The following is a 12,925-nucleotide window of genomic DNA, read 5'->3' on the forward strand; positions in this document are numbered from 1 at the left end:
ATTTTTCTACAGGATCCCAGCCTCTACCTGTCTGAAAGATCTGAAAAGTGTGCAGTGAATGAGACAAGGAATTCCATATAGAGAGAACTGATGATGTCAGGGTTAAAGTAGCAGAGTGCAGCCCTAGAATATTAGAATCGCTCTTTTGCCCATCCACAGATTTCTTACATGATGCTAATCAAATCAAATGAACCATGCTTCCCAAATATGAGCATCAATTGTGTATTCCTCATTTCTGGAGTGCCCAAACTGAAATCCTAAAGTTCAGTGTGATGACTACTCACTGCAGCAATGGAAGCCAGTAATTGAAAGACTTTTGTGAAGTGAATCTTGCTATCTATTCTGAAAACATTAGATCCTCGGTATGTTAGATGGAGCTGTCAAAGCTAATGGATATTTTTTAGATTATGTTTTAGTTTTCCTTCTAACACAGAGAAAAAAATATCTTCTTACAGAGATGTTATGAAGACAGCTTCTTAATGTTTTTGAACATCTGTTCTAGTGGTGACAAGCCCGCAGAAAATTAATGAGGTTGCCTTATTTCACAGGACATATTTTGAACAGCACGTATTAAATAAAGCCTAGGGCCATACAACTGCATCCAGGAGTTAAGGATCATAATGACAACCTGTATTTCTTATATCTTGATTTCATTAATGTGACTATTTCAGCTTGCATAATTTTGACCTATTTGAATGCTAAGCTCCATGTTTCAGCACCCTTTCTGCTTCATCTAGTCTACTGCTGTGGTTCACATCTCCTACTACTCAGATGCATCACTCACTTGACCTGGGCTTCACCAGTCTCTGCTTACTCTCTCCYGTTTTCGTGATCCACTTTTCCAGCCATTCTGATGGCCAAACTCAGCATAAACCCTATCCATCTCAGCCCCTCTCATCTTCTCCAGAATTTCTAGCCCAGTAGCAATGAGTTACCTCTTCCCAGGCTTTTTCACCCTTTCCTCTCTGAACTTTGTTTCGCTGTTATTTTCCCTCTCTTACTGTCTCAAGGCAAGTGCCAGCCCCTTGCCTCTCTTTCTGTCCTGTTATAGCTTGTRTCTCCATGAAGGAATTCCTGTGACCACAATGATTTTTCTGCTACAAATTAATTCTCTCCTATTTTCCCATTTCTCCTTTCTTTATGTTTGTATATGCAGTTCTCCCTATCCACAGAAACAAGTCAATCAGATGTCTCTTCCCCCTTGCTTTAAGATGTTGTGATCTCTGGGAACTAAAAGTAGAACATGAGCCAAAATTGCCTTTCAGTATTTATGGTGCAGAGGTATCCTGTGAGCTATTTAAGGATTCCTATAATGATTCAGAATGCTAGCAAGGACAAGAGGAAAGAAGATTTATCATTTTTCTTTTTCTTTCCCTATGACAAGATTTTGAAAGAAGAGGAAAATGAGGAGAAATATAATATCAGAAAGAGATGTGGAGTCATGGAAGACATAGTTAATAAAAACTGCAAAGCCACAAATGGAGTCATGGACACCTGATAGAAGGGGGTCAAAAACAGATAAAGTATTTGCTTCAGAAAGACAGCTAAAGACAGAGTGTATGCTATGGGATCCAGCTTCCACAGCTACAGTAGGCATATTTATTTTTAAAAAAGAATTATATATGCACACATAACTGCAAGCATAACAGGGTGAAGGCAGGTCACAGTATGCCATCTCCCTCAGGATCAGGATATGTCAGCCAAACTAGACATACAGAGATAATCTGGCTCAACAGAAGAAYAAATCCAGCGTAACGTATTGTTATTTTGAATCTCAGATTTGATATCGGATCATATAGATATTAGGATCATAGAAATGTTATATTTTCTTTCAAAAATTCTACATTTGTGTGCTTCTCCTTCTGTTGTAGCTGTATGGTTCAATGAGTCAACTAATTGTCATGGTTAAAAAGCWCATTACTGGTTATACTCTAAACTACTGGAGCATTCTAGACCACACTGTCTGAGAATCTAGATTGTGAACTGGCAAGTTTCTGTTAAAGTAAAYGAAAATGCTCTATTTTATACTAGGTGAGGAACAGGCCCTACTACTTCAAAACGAAGTAAAATCTTTCTCATGGGTAGACGGCAGAGATGTGTTGACACTTTAAGTATAAATTGGGTAAAACATGGATCAGGTAGAACACAGATTCTGCCAGTAAAAAATCCTCATTAGCTAGACAGAGCAGACATCTTCCTTTCAAAAGTGATTTTTTATGGTCTGCTGGGTTCTCTTCTGATATTAGAATCAAATGAAGAGAATGTTTGGAGGTTTTCATGCTGCATAAATCTCTCTTACTAATCATGTACTGTTTGTTTGAGGGCATCCTTCTTGTAAACATATAAAAATACTACAGGAAATACTGACTGCCAAGAAATCAAAAGTTGCACAATTAATTGAAAATACACCTGTCTCTTTCCTGTATCTTCGCAGGGAGCAAAGACTAAATTCAAAGGCCACAGAAGCAAATAAAAAGTCTCACAGTTGCTCCACAGAACAAAAAGGTTTTCATTCCCCAAGGTACAAATGCCTTCTCTTTCATCAGGTCCTTAAATGAAGTGTTTCTAATCAATGCTGCATCACTGTGAGTAAATATGCAAAGTGCAAGGACACAGGCAACTAGGATCAAGAACAAAAAATGTAAATACCTCTCTGTTGCACCCAGAGTTGCTGGGCCAGATGGGTCCTATGTTTAATCCTCCTGAACTSTTGGTTGAACAAGCTTCCCCATTTCCGCTTTCATCTCTCACTCCTTGTCCAAATGGATAGTTGTCCAAAAAGATAGGATATTGAGCAACTACATTGTCAAAGCCTATCTGAAAACTCAGATTTTTGTTGCCTCTCTCCACATTTGAATCAAACACATATGCGGCTGGAATTACACTGTTCCTTCTGTAGATTTCTCTTTCTTTACTATACGAGTAGGAATCCACCATAGAGATATTTCTGTAATCAGATAGAAAGGAAGATCTGAAGCCAATCACTGGTGTCACTGTGCCTTCATGCCAATGAGATGAAGGATGTCCAGGGTAAAGTTCACCACAGGTGACTGGAGGATGACCACCACAGGCGACTGGAGGTTGACCACATAACTGCTGCTCCGGCACATTCAAATCAAAGATGTCTGCCACGAAAAAATTTTCTTSGGGATGATGTAAATGTGAAGAACCATAAAAAAAAATTTCATTGCTGACTTCATCAACTATTTGATCAAATCCTAGACTGACCTGTCCAGCAGATTCAGAATGATACATTGAATAAGAAGCTTGGTCCTCAGCCTGTCCTTCATGAAATTCATCGTGTGAGAAAGGCACTCTCCCAAAGTATGCCATAGCTCCTTCTTTTCTTCAGTCTTGTTTATCCTCAGGGGAGTTTTAAAATAGTTCCAAGGTCAAAAGGGTATTGCTTYGGAACTGGAGCTGCATACACACTGAAACAAAGAACAGAATAAAAGTTAAACCAAAAAATACCTTGCAAGTGGAAAGCTAGATACACTTGCGTATTCTTCACTTTAGAGCTTTCTCCATAGGGTGTAAAGATTTTCTTTATATGAAGAATAAACATTCTTTCACCTGATCCTCATTTTCAGCCTTAAAATTYTCTCTGCTCATCCTGATTTCTAAATAATGTTGAAAAGGTGGATGGAACAATTGATCTAAAATACTAGTTTTCAYGATCATTAAGAAAAAATTTCCTTATTATTCCCATTATTTTACACCATTATAGCATACTCATTCTAAGATTCCAAAACCAGTATGTAGCAAAACTTCATATTGAATGTCAACTTAACTGAAGTTTTATTCATGTTCCCTTGTCTTTTCTGTGTCTGTCTGTGAAAATGTCCTCATACTCTACCACTTTTTATCCTAGTGCAATCAGGTGAAGAAAGAGGTTAAGTGAAAGAAAGGGATGAAACAGAGAAGACTTGCCTCTCCACTTAATATTCAAAGAACACCCACAAAGACTGAACTTAGCATAGAAATCAAAATAAATATAAACCTTTTTCAGCTTTTTTTCTTTTGTTTTATAAAACCAATTTACCTTCAAGGCCTGAAGTTTTATCTTTATTAGTAGATTAACAGGGCAAGGCATGTGCTCCTGCAGTGGCTTAGCATCATTCATGCTGTTATAAGCATGCTTCCTGATATGATTTTGGCATTTGTCAAGTCATTCTCTCCTAGGCATGGTTCAGATGGACAGCATGTACTGGATATTATTCCCAGTAGGCACAAGGCTACCTTTCCTAGGAAGACAGTTGAGCTCTATGGATATGATTGGTTCTGTGTTGCCTGCCCTCAAGGCCCTGGTCTGTTCAATTTACTGGCACAGATGTAGCCTAAAACCAGAAAAGGCATGGAACAGCAGCACCACACAACACACATAATTGTGCTGGGGACTTTATCACATAAAAGAAACTTTTCTTTTTTTTAATGATTTAGTAAAAAAGTGCATTCCCTAACAGAAAAAAAAATACTACTGAGATGAAAAGYGTTCTCAGATATTGCTAAAGCTTAGCATCACAAATAGCTTTTCCAATATGTCCCCAAGATCTATACTGTATTAGCTTAGATAATAGCATCTTGCAATGAAAATCTATATCACAGCAGAAGGTATTCACCACAGCTTTATTTATTTCTGTTTTATTTGAAATCATACTCTAGGTGACACAGGCTCCTGTCACCCACAGTCAGAAAAGAGAAATGAAATGTTAAATAGGCTGAAATTAAGTCTCCAAGTTATTCCCATCTACTCTTTCAAGCACTCTACTCAGTGATTTCACATGCTGTGTGCTTCAGTTTGCTTTGGCTGTGTTGAAAAAAGCATTTGGGAAGCTGCAATAAGCCAAATAGACAAAATGATACATACCACTCTGACTGAGGCCCTGCACATTGGACTCCTCTTACAAATAACAAGCCAAATCCTGCACACTTCCCTCAGAGTGAATCCTCCCTTTCACTCCGTTTTTTGGACCAATATGACATCCTTTCTTTTGCAAAAAAAAAAAAAAAAAAAAAAAAAAAAAAAAAAAAAAAAAAAAAAAAAAAAAAAAAAAGGAATAAAGGTAGAAATAACTTTTTTTTTTTCTTTTAACTATATTGCCCTCATTTACAACTTCTTCTACTCCCAATTTCTACTGCAGGTGTTTAAAAGAAGAAGAAAGAATATTTCCATTAAATCAAAAGAGAAAATTTTTACTCCCTTTTTTCCTTGAAAATTAGAATGTTTCAGAAAAAAAATAAAAGTGAAAAGAACGATCACTCCCTCCAGTCTCACCTTCCCTAATAAAGAATGGATACATAGAAGCCTATAAAAGAGGTACAGAGAACACAACACTTTTAACACACTTTAAACTGTTTCGAAAATATTTTCTTTGCCATTTAAACATGTTCTGTGATACCATAATGATACGTAAATGTCTGAGAGCTAGTCCTGGTTATTACACCATTAAGGCTTTTATGTGYAGCACCACTTTTCTCAGACGAACGTTTGCACTCACACACCRCCTCCATCTATCTATATATGAATGTTTATCTCCTGTACTCTCCATACTTTTCAGAAATATTGCTTGTCTAGTGCTCTTYGAAGGCAGGTTAGGTACAGTGCCAAGGGCAGGAAGGAGTGTCGCCTCTGTATTCTGCTCCCCTGTTTTTCTCAGTGGAAACAGAAGTCCACATGAGATGACCATGTAACACAGCAGGGTCCTCTCCAAGTCCACACCGCTGCAAAAGGAGATTGAGTTAAATAGCAGAATATGTACAGCATTGTTTGTAGTACCACATCTCTATTATGTAGGCATATATTTGAAACTTACCATCTAGACTGGAGACTCCACATATGATGTTGAAAATCTCACTTATTACACTCACTTGCTGGGCTGTCAGGAAGACTAGGTTCTGTATTTGGCTAACTCCTCATCCTTCTTGAAACACCATCGACACATCACAAAAGGATTTGGCTCTTTGCCAGCCACTATTACTGCACTTGAATCATGTAAAGGGCATTGACAACCCATAAAATTCAAAATTAATTAATGAAACAAAAATATAATTTAAAAAAGWTAAGCTTTAAGGTTTATTTTCTTTGCCTCATGATTTCTGAATTCACATTTTGGAGTTTGTTTGTTTTTTCTCCCTCTGGAACCATGAAGTCTTCCTCTTCTTTTTAAATGACAACTCAAGTTTTCACATAATCACATAATTCTGGTATCTGGGATTTTAAGAGACAATCCCATCACACTGTAAAATTCTTAAATACAAATCGAACAAGTTGACAGCATTACACAACGCTCACAACACGGTAGCTGATGTCCAAGTATACTAAAACACTCTCCTTCCTCCAGCATGCACCCGCGTTCTAACAAAAAAAMGCTCTGTGCACTGTAGGCTCGGTTTTCTCGTTTTACCGGAACCCAAAAGTACACTACCGGGCCATGTGCTAACCAGTAAGAATATCTGTTGCAACCTCTTACCTGAAACACATAATCTGTTAGAAGAATATAGTCTCCTATTTCTTCCTGTTCACAGTCATGTTCGAATGACCTACGTGCTTTCAATATCAAGGGGGCGTAACTTGTTCATCAGAAGCTCTCCTTCCTGTTTAACCGGTTTACTGAGGTAATGATTCTTTCCCACATCTTCCTTCAGGGAAATTTCAAACGTAAGTAGTAATCAAAAGGTAACACCTTACCTGTTGTCTTTCTCGTTATTTGGGAACCTTACTTTTTTCTTAACATGATGGTAGACGACCTCACGCTTACAGGACAAGTATCACACATGTTTACAATAACAAGACAATTTCTCCATGGAGAARGCTTGGGAAGATTCAGCTYTTAGAAAGACTTTCGCATTACARCAGGGTTCTGAAAWTTTTCCCTTCTCCACCTTCATGCAGCTTCAGTCTKTGTGTCCCTGGGGCTGCAGRCTCTGACAGCGACTCTTAGCTCTGCTCACAGGAGAGAGGGAAGCTACGCACCTTTGCATGGCAGAGAGGCCCTCCAGCTTTGGCTCCTGAGGAYGTAGACCTGGGATAGTCTAACAGAGGAGACAACTTTCCTTACACTGGGATGCTTCCTAAAGACTGATGAAGCCTTTGCCCCTCTGTGGAGGGCCTGCTGAAGAGCTGGAGTAAGTACAGTACCAGTCACAGACATATTCCTTGAACTCAAGCAGCCCAGGACTCTCCATAAAAGGGAGCAGCAGAGGCTGCTCCAGGCACGATGCTGAGGGAGCTCCCTCAGGGACCATCTGCCTCCACATTTCATACCATTCCTTAAAAAGGTATAGGCTGCTCGACTGAAGTGGCTATTCAGAATTCACACAAAATCCCAATCCTAATCCACTCCAGAGTTGTCACAAGCATGAAAATATCCTTACAGAGGGTGAGGGAGCTAGTCTAAACAAAACAGTATTTCAGTTACAAAAGCTTGTGTACAGTAACACTGAACTGMTTAGGATAAGTCATTTAAAGTTAATAATTAATTGCAGATATCTTACATCTGATAACAAAGTAAATAAAGGAAGAATTTGATAAAGCATTATAGGGAAAATTCTGCCCTTCAAAGTACTGCAAAGGCTGTCAGTGATGTTGCTGTGATTTAAAAGCATTTAGCCAAAGACAAAACTTATTTCAGTTGGTGAAAGGTGATGCATTTTTGTTCATACATTCTCAAACCCTTAAAACATCAACTGGCTCCGTGAACTATTTGGTGGCATTTATGCTGCACTGTGGTCGTTACCAGTGATTACCGTGAAGCAATCCTGAAACAGAGGAACACAYCAATTTTGGGAGCTGCCATTTCAGAGCTTATGGCAGAGCAACTGCATGTTGTTGCTTCATCTCACAGTGATTGGACATAACAAAAGGACAGAGAAAACAGAGACAGCGTGCGCAGAAAGAATTAATAYTCCCAAGCAAACACAGAAAGTTATATGAATAATGGGAACAGAGCTGGGACATGTCTCCCTCCCCCCTCATAATGATTTCCAGAAAGTTATGAAGATTTTTCTTGGGAAACCCTGAATGTTTTCTGGATTTTAATTAGGCTTGAAGGTGGTCATTATTTTTCTGCTTTCTGTTTCCCATCTAAATACCAGGCAGTAACTGTTGAGTCATCTTCTACTCTAAATCTCTAGAACTCTCTAYCATGATAGAACTATCAGGAACCTTCCCCTCCTCTTTTTCTGGCACTAGGACATAATCTCTAGAGACAAAGCAAACTGGAGACTCCCTACTGGCTTGTCTCTCTCTCTTCAGTTAGATGCTCTCACTGCTCCACCAGCTGGCAGGAGTCTACATTGCACTAACGGTGAAGACACATCATGTATTYGGTTAGCTGCAAATGTCCATGTATGAGTTAACTCTGACAAAAAGCACAGCTGAGCTGAGCTGAGCTGATAAAAGTGTCACGCTTACACCTCAGAAGAAAATACAGCATTTTCAGTAAGCTCGTGCTCTCAGTCTTGCTTSACACGCTTTTTAGAGCTTCCCTGAACTGCACCCTCCATACGGCAGGGATGYGGATACGATTTTAAGTGTAACAGGTTTGCAAAAGGAGTGCAGCAAAGTGTTTCAGGAATTCGTGGGACCAGAAACCTCACTTAACATAAAGCCAATGAAGAAACTGCTCCATTTCATAACAGCCCAGACAATCCATGTTACCGTTCTCCAGTGCCACCTACTGTCATTTCCCCAAAACTGTGATGCAAGAAACAGAGATCATCATGGCAGGCACAACAGCAATTAAACTTTATGGCTGGCTATGGGGAATGCTATCATATTTATCATTACCACCGTCAAACATGGCCCCTGTCAGAAGGTTACCCTTTATGAGAAAGATTCGTGATGGCTGAGACCCTGCTTGTGGGGCACGCARTATCACTTCTCTCGGATAAGTGCTTTAAAGTACTGCTGCACCACGGCAGTGACAAAGCATCAGCAAAACTGCACAGGTACAACAGAGTTCTTCCACATGCTGGTAGAAAATAAAAAATGATCAAGGGCAAGATTTTTTTTTTGGGGGGGGGGGATTGTTTTTAAGCAAGAGATGAACAAGAATTCTGGTAATACAAAGATGCGACTAAGAGCTACCCCCATGTTGCTGGGTTTTGTGCGACAGRTCTTTGTTTCTTTCTACTTCACAAGCTTCACAGAGCAGGAATTATGCTTTCTTACCTGTTTAGGGAAGACCCAGAAGAGTAGATGCTACTTAAAAGAACTAAAGACAACTGCAAGGAAAATAAAAGTACCCAAAACAATATGGTGGTTGAGTCACAACGAAATGAAATGATTCAACCTTTATTATAAAGGGTAAAAAGGACTTTCAAATTCTGAAAACACTCCTCATCTTCTACTTATTAACAGAGAATAAATCAGGAAAAAGACAAGCAGCAAGGGAAGTGTGTGTGTGGAAGGGAAGGGGTTCACTTTTCCATGRGGAAAAAACACAATACATTTTATATTACATGGAAAATATTCTCACAGGCTCTGACACTTATGTACAATATACAAAGTTACTAAATTGCCAACACCCTCCTGATGTTTGAAAATGCTGTTGTGAAAGTACTACCTCCACAGTCTGCACACACAGACTGCAAAGCTAGCCACAACCAAACGTAGACCATGGATTTTAATCTCTCCTTCTATTTGAACACCTTTCGTACTTTGATCCTGTAAAAGGAACAGCATGCTCTAGCATACAGAATTGTTTTTGGAAACAACAGTGACTCCAGCTTCAAAAGACCAAATTGCTGAAAAAAAAGAATGCTGAAATGCAAAGCAGATTCATTACTGTGCTAAAATACAGAGTTAAAGGCAGGCAGGCAGATCAAAATATATATGTATATAAGCCTAATATATATTAGGTGACCCAAGAAAGAAGCTTAAGTGCTTCAGAAAAAGAGAAGTCAAGTCACCCCCAAAGCTGAGGAGTGTTTACAGCCAAAACTTATGTTCAGACTCTTTTTTAAGTTTCATTTGGTGTTCTTTCCTTCCATTTCTCTTACCTTCTGTGATTTTTCTGCTATGTTTTCTTATGYTGTTCCTTCCAGCTCCTCATTCTAGTGTGCCTGCTCTATGGCTTTCCGTGAAATTCAGCTTTGTCATTCCAGTGCACTCAACAGGGTTTGCTGACCTTCTGTAAACTGTTTGTATCATACACTGTACAAATATGCACACATATATATATGTGGGGGGTATATATATGTGTGTGTGTGTGTATATATATATATATATATTATATATATATAAATGGTCTTGTGATACTGGCATACATTAAGATAAGCTCTCTTAGCAATTAAAGCAAGTTTTCTGATATGAAAAAAATAGTAAGCTAGTTCATCACCATTTCTGAGATCCTCTCAGCTTGAAGCTCACTGTGCACGGGTCCCTGTAGGATTTCTGGAGAAGAAAGAGAACAGAGAATGCTCTCAAAGCACAGAGCTCTGCCACCCTGATGAATTTGAGCCTTGGTGACAAAACCAAGGTGACTCTGCTATTCCAGCCTGATAGAATGATCCCATGTTGCCCAAAGGAGCTGTTAATATTACAATTTCCTTGAAGAGGACCTAACTTATAAGCAGGGCTCTAAAACTAGCTTCTAAGCAACTGCAAAAGAGGGAAAGAGCAACGGTGATAAAAACATGCTTGTCCCTCTTGTTGGTTTTGCTGYGAGCTGACCTTTGGTTCATGCGAGATACCAGTTTAGTGACTACTGGAAAGTATCAAAGGAGCTTGCTTATTATTTCGATGAAGTAGTAGGACTGAATCCTCTTCTCTTAATGATGACATGAATAGCTTCAGTGAAACCACTGGAATTATACCAGAGTAGATCTAGCCTAACATCTCAATCAGCTCTCCTATCTTTATCAAAGAAAACACATTAGTAACTGTTCAAGCATAGGAACACAGGCATCCTAAGGTCAAAACAAAATCTCGCTTACATAGTTATTAACTTTGTCCAATTTTGCATTTCCACAAAGATGCTTCGCTTMTATCTATTGTACTGCACATATTGCAATACTACAACATCTTAAATAATACAATATTTCTGAATTTTCCCTAATTCTTGTGCCTGGTAACTTCTTGCATCTTACTTCCTATTTTAATTTTGCCATCATAATTGGTCAAAGTATGATTGAAACACTCGCTTTTAGCATAAAAAATGGCTTTTACAAAAATTAGTCAGTGTGTGTATATATAATTTCTAAACCAACTGAACATCATTCCTTATATGCAATTCAGGAAATAAAGCATCTGCTGAGATAGCTAATTTGACTGCATACTTAGGTTGCCTATGTATGCCAGCAAAGCATTCATTATTGTTTTCATTAAAACTTTACCTGCAGCATGAAAGCCAATAATAATTTACTTGAGTTTTCACATAAATAATGCAAAGGTACTGCTTACCTGCAATAATACATATTTCTGCAAACTGCTATGTGAAATTAAGATCCCAGCAGCTCACCACCGTGCTTGCACGGCCCTGGAATCAGTGGCTGTCAAACAGATACCTGCTGTGCCCAGAATACAGTGCTTCATCTATCACTGCAAAGTACCTTTCCCCACCAATGGTACCTGCACAGATGATTCTTACAATAGCAACTACTCTCTGTTGTGTCAGGTCCTGTGCTAGCCTGCAGTTGGTGCTGGTAATGATGCTTTTGTATTTACAAACCATGGGAGCAGGAAGGAGGACTCTGTTAACTGGACATGGATTGGTTAGGTGCACCCAAAGCAGCTAGGTGATATACTCGCAACACGGCAGTTCTGCAGCTCTAAACATACCCACTACAAAATGACACCAGAAGCACTGATAACATTGTAGCAGCCATAGCTTTGATTTGTGTTCCACCTGGCATTATTTTGGGCAGCCCAGCCAACCYTTACTCTGCTTCTGTCCCTCTGGCCTCCCCTCCTTGCTCTGTCTTCCTCTAGCACCGTAATGAAATGGTGCCTAGCAGGGAGTCTGAAGTCAGCAGCATAATGCTTCACATGAGAAGCTAAGCAGAGCAGATGAATCAGAGGGCAGCCTGTAAGGCCTAGGCAGGGAGGGCAAAAAGAAAACTGTGCTGCAGTATAGGTATCTCAGGGGAAAATGAGGAGAAGGAATCGGACTCTGCAGTGTTACTTTGTACAGTGATCTCTGTGGTTTGCTGATGCCTTCCAAGAACAAGTTCCCTGCTCACAGTTAGATCAGATCATGTGGGAAGCAATGATTTAGTAAAGGAGGAGAGGCAAAAGCAACAAAGTTCTTCCCACCCCAAAACCCTTGAAACTCCTTATCCAAAAGGTTCATTAGTCTTTACACAGATAGTGATTTCCTGATACTTTCTTGGGGGGATAACTACTATAAAAGAAACAAATGGTACCATCCATCACTACAGTTCATGAACAGCTGAAACCACCATGTGCTGATGACATAAATGCAGACAAGAACAGAGAGACATTTTCCACCGCTGTTGCTGCAGAAAATGCGAAAGAGGAAGTTTTCAGATTAGGTATTTTCCCTATACTTGGCACCAATCTCCTGTCACCTCTGCACCACTGGACTATGTATAGCTCATTTCAATCTCATTTGAGGTTCATTTGCAAAGTTAGAAACTCAGACTAAGTAGAGAGTTTAGATTGCTATGACCCTATTACAAAGAGACATGCTACAAGTAGCACAACCATCTCCTCTCTTTCCTAAGCAAGTACTAAAATTACCAGATCAATCTGATTCCAAGTCTGGAAACAGTCTGCTCCACCCAGAGCTGGTGGCATCACCTTGGGAGCTGCCTGGTGCAGAGCTCTGAGTTGGGACACCTAACTGGAAACCTACAGTGTTTAAGTTGAGCATGAGCCCAAGACAAGCCTAAAAGCAAAGGAATACAGAATTCACTGTAATTTTGTGGGTTTGTTTTCTTTCTTTCTTTCTTTCTTTTTTTT

The 12,925-nt window shown here is 39.3% G+C and overlaps 1 protein-coding gene across 4 annotated transcripts in view; it reads right to left on the reverse strand.

Moving 5' to 3' along the window:
* PIK3C2G (phosphatidylinositol-4-phosphate 3-kinase catalytic subunit type 2 gamma) overlaps positions 1-3,418 on the reverse strand; it is a 220,371-nt gene extending 216,953 nt beyond the window's left edge. For all 4 annotated transcript variants that reach the window (XM_085324048.1, XM_085324047.1, XM_085324049.1 and 1 more), the window contains exon 1: positions 2,650-3,418. In XM_085324048.1, coding sequence (XP_085180174.1) covers positions 2,650-3,333 — 684 coding nt within the window. In that variant the 5' untranslated portion in view covers positions 3,334-3,418. The remainder of the gene's footprint in view (positions 1-2,649) is intronic.
* Between the last annotated feature and the right edge of the window lie 9,507 nt (positions 3,419-12,925).

Source organism: Rhea americana, unplaced genomic scaffold, assembly GCF_003343005.1.
Source record: "Rhea americana isolate MKP2758 unplaced genomic scaffold, rheAme1 scaffold_9, whole genome shotgun sequence".
NCBI classification, from domain to species: domain Eukaryota; kingdom Metazoa; phylum Chordata; class Aves; order Rheiformes; family Rheidae; genus Rhea; species Rhea americana.